The 6,585-nt window shown below is 37.9% G+C and overlaps 1 protein-coding gene across 1 annotated transcript in view; it reads left to right on the top strand.

Moving 5' to 3' along the window:
- Positions 1-6,585, top strand: part of FXR1 (FMR1 autosomal homolog 1) — a 53,400-nt gene that overhangs the window by 14,390 nt on the left and 32,425 nt on the right. Inside the window, exons 3-4 of the mRNA XM_015826087.1 lie at positions 4,561-4,613; positions 5,135-5,228. Coding sequence (XP_015681573.1) covers positions 4,561-4,613; positions 5,135-5,228 — 147 coding nt within the window. The remainder of the gene's footprint in view (positions 1-4,560; positions 4,614-5,134; positions 5,229-6,585) is intronic.

Consider the following 6,585-nt stretch of genomic DNA (forward strand, 5'->3'; position numbering starts at 1 on the left):
CTCCAAAGCGCCTGAAGGCAGGACAAGAAGCAACGGGTGGAAACTAATCAAGGAGAGAAGCAACCTAGAACTAAGGAGAAACTTCCTGACATTTAAAACAATTAACCAGTGGAACAACCTGCCTCCAGAAGCGGTGAATGCTCCAACACTGGACGTTTTTAAGAAGAGACTGGACAGCCATTTGTCCGAAATGGTATAGGGTTTCCTGCCTGAGCAGGGGGTTGGACTAGATGACCTTCAAGGTCCCTTCCAACTTTACTATTATTATAACCAAGTAGTTTTTCATTGTGAAGTATATCTGGTGTTTCATTGCTTTCTCTTTGTGCAAGAGTGGTTTCCCTGTTCTATGTATTCAGCAGTTTCCCCTCCTGTTCTAACTCCCCCAGCCTCCCAGTTTAGGTAGACAATGGTGGAATAACTTCTAGATTCTATATGCAGCAGGAGGAGGAGATTAAAACCTTTAATTCGTTGGAATTCACTGAAAAGGCCATCCTGAGCCAAAGAGATGATTGGCAGCAGTGTCAGATGTTGTGGAAAGCAGAAGAAATGGCCTTGAGGGACAGGAAGAAGAGCTGATGCCAAGACTGGTCAGGTTAAGATCATTGGCCTTGAGGTGCCAGGCTAGTCTTTGTGGGTTAGGATCATTATTCTCTATGCATTCCATGGTGGAAGGAAAGAGTGAGCATGAAGAAGGAGGTAGCATCACAGCTAACAGGCCTTGGGAACATGGAAGGCAGAGGAAGGGATTGGACAGGGAGCTGGACCACTGCAGAAAATATTCCTTAGTTCAGAAGAAGTTGGCAGTATGAGAAAGAAATCAACTCTGCCTTAATTAAGATAGGTATGCTAAATGGGAGTATTGCCTTGAGAAGCTTTCAAGACTAAGTTACATTATCCTGCTAGCAATATAAGTGGTTTTTGTTTTGTTTTGTTTTGTTATACCAGCCTCACAGAGCTTGTCAGCCTTCGGCATAGTGCCTTATAAAACTCTTCTTAATAAAATGGATAAAATATGAGCCATATGTTACTATTGTTAGTTGGATTCACGATTGAATGAATGCATCTCGTTAATGGTTCCACTTCAGCTTGAAGGGAAGAGTTGAGTTGAATGCCACATGGTTTAGTCCAGCATTTTTATCAGGCATTTATATTGGCCCAAGTCTGCAGGTATTACGGTATTACAAAGCTGAGCTGAAAGAAACACCATTACAATGTGACTCTTCAGTTGCTTGGATTAGGATGAATAGGGATCCCTCTTGGGGACATATAGCGTATTTTAGTTCTGATTGCTATTTAAAGCTTTAGCTTGCTTTAATGTTATGTGTTATATTATATATTATATTTATATATTATTTAATTATTTTGTATGCCATGTTGAGTTTGGTAACTATATAAATGTTTCAACTCAGAAAAATATAGACTGGCCTGAATAGTGGACTGAAATTAATAGGAGGAAATTTCACAGGAAATTCTACATCTAGGTAGGAAATACAAAATATCGGGCAGGTGAGAGCTGGCTTGGTGAGACCAGGTAGTACAAATGAAAGGCTTCTGGGTGACCTTGTCAGCCATAAGTCAAATATGAGCCAGCGGTGTGATACATCTACTAAAAAAGCAAATGCTATTTTGGGAATGCATTAACAGGATCATAGAGTCTACTTATAGCAGACATGACGTCGCGCAACGTATCGGGCCGGTTTTGCCATTGCCGGCAATGGGGTGGGTGCGGCTTCCGGATGATGGGTCCGGCTTGCGGGCCGACAGTTTGACACCCCTGACTTATAGGAAGTAATTGTGCCAATTACTTGTACCTTAGTCCAATCCCATTTGGAGTCTTCAGTTACCTCATTTATTAATGCTTTCTAGGAAACTTTTAGGAAATTTAAACAAGGATAAAAATAGCATAATTTCAGAAAATGCTTAGTATTGAATATAGTAAATTAGGTGTTAAATCAAGACTGAATAATACTACTTTTATCTGGCTCTGAAATGTTACTAAAGTTGGCATCAAATGAGCTGTCTTGGACCAGATATGGAAATCGCTGGCCATGCCTGAGAAGTCACTTGTTTGAAATAAGGGGATCTAACACAACATTTCAGGGTTAACATTATTTGGAGAATTTAATTAGAGATATATCAATTTGTGTGTTGTTGTTTTTTTTACCTAACAAGACTTCAGGAAAGGTTCTGATTTGACTTGCTTTGGAGGAACTAAATTAAATATCAGTTCTACTACTTTTTCAGATTTCTTTGAGTCAGTTTAGTGATTCTTCCAAATCCAGGGAATAATCCTGGAAACTTTCATATTTATCATTCATTCATTTAATTTGTTTGTTGTTGATCGATACTTAGTCTTGAATTAATTGATAATGCACAATGTTGGGATTTATAGGGTTTGTATTTATTCATTCAAATAATTATTTATCAAATGTTTCTTGCATTGTATGCAGTAAATAAAATCTTTTTATCCATCAGTCATGTAATGTTAGGAAATAATTTTTAATAGAAACAATGAAGAAAGTTTATATCTTTTCTTTCTATTTCTCTATATCACCTACAATATTATAAACTACTCAAAAGCTAGGAGTCTTATTCTATGATGGCCAAGGGATTCACTTTATGGCAAGACTGATGGCAGTTCCCATGCAGACTTGGGATGCATTTTACTCAGCATAGTAACAGCTACAGAAATGAGGTTGCATTAGAGCTGTGTAGTTAAGGTGTCAGAAATCCTGGGGTATTTCTTTTTTATTCTGGAAGAAAAAAGTACATACAGTAGTGGCCAAAATTGTGGAAACCTTTTGGGGAAAAGTGTATTTTTGAGGTTTGATGGCTAATAACATCACTTTTTTTGGAGTAATACCATAAAATTATGTATCAATGGAAAGATAATTTAATCAAGAATGTAATGCAACATAGTTCGTTCAATTATCTGTACTGTATTCTATGAAAGATTATAGCCAAATAACCAGAAAAAGGAAGCACAACTTGCTTAGGTTGATATCAGGTAGCTTTCCTTCATCTGATTATAGCCAATGAGCACGAGTGTTTAGAGAGCCAATCGGGTGTTATCTTGTTTTGGCAATGAGCCAATCAGATCACAGTAGGATTCAGTTATTGATGACATGTATTGAAGCTGAGAGGAGGACATTTGTCGGTGTGTTATGTGATCGCTATCAAGCTGGTTGGGGTTTTTTTGTGTTCTTTCATTTAGTGAGCTTGTAAAACGTAATAAAATTAAAGTCATGGTGCAAAGAGTTGACTGGTTGCCCAGAAAGCGATGTAAAATAGTATTATTAAGTGAACAAGGCTACAGTTGTAAAGAAATTAGAAGAAAAATGGGTGGAAACTTAACCAAAGGTGGGATTTCTACTGTACACTTTTCCCAAAAGGTTTCCACAATTCTGGCCACTACTGTAAGTGCTGAGTGACCACTTGCTCAACAAACATTTGCCCTTATAATGGCACTGAACAAGGAGGCTTATAACCGGTCCTCACGTTGCGCTTGACACAGTGTCCCTGCAGTCACGTAATCACCATTTGTGACTCTCTGCCATCTTTTTGAAAGCAAAGGGTAAAAGGCAAAGGAGTCCGTGCGATTTTTACTCTGCTAGTCGTTGCTCATCTCCATTTTAAGGGTTATTAAGCCAGCACTGTCCAAAGATTACTGCAGTCACTTGGCCAGCATGACGTCACAGACACTGTTACCTTTCCCATCAAAGTGGTATCTACTCACATTTACATACCTTTGAATTGCTAGATTGGCAGGAACTGGGGCAAGAACGGGAACTTACCCCCGTCCGTCGTGGGGCACTTGGATCTCAGGCTGTCAACTTTTCAGCTGACAAGCTCAGCGGCTTAAACCATTGTGCCACCCCTTAAGCAAAGGTTAAGCCAGCAAGAAATCTCAAGTTGCTGTCATTGCACTCGTTGTGGCATTGCACTCGACGACCTCACATGACTGTAACTAGATCTACCATCCTAAGTCGTGTGATATATATATTTTTTTCATTTTATGACAGCAGTGCTTAACAGTGGAGTTCTCTGTCCCAATTGCAGTCATTAATTGCCAATTAACTCTGCAGGTTGTTTGTCTGGTCTGAACGTTTGTTTTTGGTAGTGTATGCTGTCACAATGAAGGTGTCAGGAAACTGGCTTTGACAATAATGGTTGAATAATTTTTTTAGCAACATTTCAGAGTCAGCAGTGAGATTAGTGGCATATTTAATAAAATAAAATTTGGGAAACATCAACTATGAATAATTGGTCTGGGTAGGAAAAAGTTAGGAGAGAATTTGAACAAGATGCAGGATTTTTTTGTTCTATCAAGAATAATTTGTTGGGGAATATTAGTGATCCATTAGTCTCCATATCACCGCAACAAGAGTGAGAGCAATTTGTCAGTATTTCTTCTCCAATAAATTCCTGTCTCTTAAATGAATCTACAATTTTTGGTATCTTCTGCAGCATTTCAGAATAGGCAGTAGAGATTTTGTAATAAAATGCTATATTTTTGTCCTATAAACTACTGTAATAATTTGTTTTTTTTTTTAATCTCAGGGATTCATCAAAGATGTTCACGAGGATTCACTCACAGTTGTGTTTGAAAACAAGTATGTATTACAAACATTGCTTTTCCCCCTTTCATTTTGGTTGTAGAATATGCCCATCCCATCTTTTTTACTCTGAAAGGAAAGAACTGGTTGGCTAAATCGCTGTAGAATTTAAAGCAGGGGGTCTTCAAAGTCGGCCCTTTTATGACTTGTGGATTTCAACTCTCAGAATTCCTCAGCCAGCGTGCCTGGCTGAGGAATTCTGGGAGTTGAAGTCCACAAGTCATAAAAGGGCCGAGTTTGAAGACCCCTGCTTTAAAGATACCAACATTTTGAATTGTATCAATTCAAAGCCCACTGTATTGGCAACCAGAACAGCCAAATTAAAATTGGTGTCACTTTACACTGGTGGGGTGGTTCTGCCTGTAGTTTAGTCCCCATTTTCTAACAGCTGCACTTCTGAGTTGTCTCTATACGTAATGGAGTTCTGTGCTAAATTAAAGTTGATAGTATTCCATTTAAATGACATGTAACATTCTTAGTAGTCATTGCATAATCTAAAATATCTATTCAATTTACAGTTGGCAGCCAGAACGCCAGGTTCCATTCAATGATGTAAGATTACCACCACCACCTGACATCAAGAAAGAAATTGGTGAAGGAGATGAAGTGGAGGTGATTTCATTCACGTATTTCTTTGCTTACTTATGTGGAAGTTTCTTCTGGAAGGTTAATGGTAGAATTTAGTGTGCCATCACCGAGACAAGTGAACTTGTTTTGTGTTTTTTTAACTGCCTCAAAAATGCAAAATAAAAAAAGCAGAAACGTTATTTTTAAAAAGGAAATTATTAGAAAAAATAAAAAAATGGGAAGAGTTGCTTTGGGGCAGGTTTTTAACTAGCCATGTTTAAATTAGTAAAAAAAATCACATGAATATTAATTGTTAATAGTTACACAGTACAAAAGATGGTCTTGAATTCCTGCCAAACCTGAAGCTGGGATATAGTTAGAAATAACCTCAAACTCATTGCTCCACATGGAATTTTACACTCCTGACAGAAGGCTAGTTAATTTTTGTTTTAATAAAGTCCATGATGTGCCAGGGTAGGGTATTTTAATGCCAAATAACTTTTATTGTCATGAATGTGTTTTGAATAATTACCCAAAAATATGCTTTCTTGGAGAAAAGACACCCTGAGTGGTGGATGTAGGCAATATTTTGAAGCCTGTGGGTATGTTTGGAATGCTGAGAGCATGCTATAGGTGTTTTTACAAAATGGTTGCCGTGGTTGGTTTAATCAGTCATGCAATATTTATAGAAGGCAGATATGATGAGGCTTCCTCCTGTCATATCCTGTAGACCATCAAGATACTTTTTATAATAGAACTTTACCATGCCTTGATTTTGGGCAAGTATGAACATTGTTTGAAAGCTGCTTAGATATGCATAGTCCAAAGATGTTCTTGTAAATAAAGATATTGCTACTGATTAGTTTTGTTTTTGTTAGGTTCTCTAAAGCTAAATTCCTTTAGTTAGAGGAGTGATAAAATGCAGTGGGCAAGATTTCATTACCTATTCTGTTATATCAGAATAGGTGTACAAGCTATTTGAGGTTCCAGTGTAAAGAATATTGTCTGAAGAAAATTCAAATTGTTAACCTAGTTCTCTTATTCTACATGAGATGTGTAAGGTGTTTATTTGAAATTTGTGATTCATATCACTGATTAAATCATATATTCAGCCTGGTGGTTTGTGCTTCTGTGCTTGGATTTTAAATATATGGGATGTGTTGGAATGTAATAAGCCATTATTTCTTCATCAGACTTAGAGAATGGTGGCTCGGGAGTTCCTGGCCTCCATGACGACCATGGACTTGACCCAATTAGTTCATGCACCCACTCACATAGGAGGTCACACACTGGATCTGATTTTTGTCTCTGGCCAGTGGCAAAATGATCTGGAAATGGGGGAGATAGTCATAGAGCCCTTGTCATGGTCAGATCATGCACTCCTGAGGATGGACTTCCGGAC

This window comes from Protobothrops mucrosquamatus, unplaced genomic scaffold (assembly GCF_001527695.2).
Source record: "Protobothrops mucrosquamatus isolate PMUCROS unplaced genomic scaffold, P.Mucros_1.0 scaffold2954, whole genome shotgun sequence".
NCBI lineage: Eukaryota > Metazoa > Chordata > Lepidosauria > Squamata > Viperidae > Protobothrops > Protobothrops mucrosquamatus.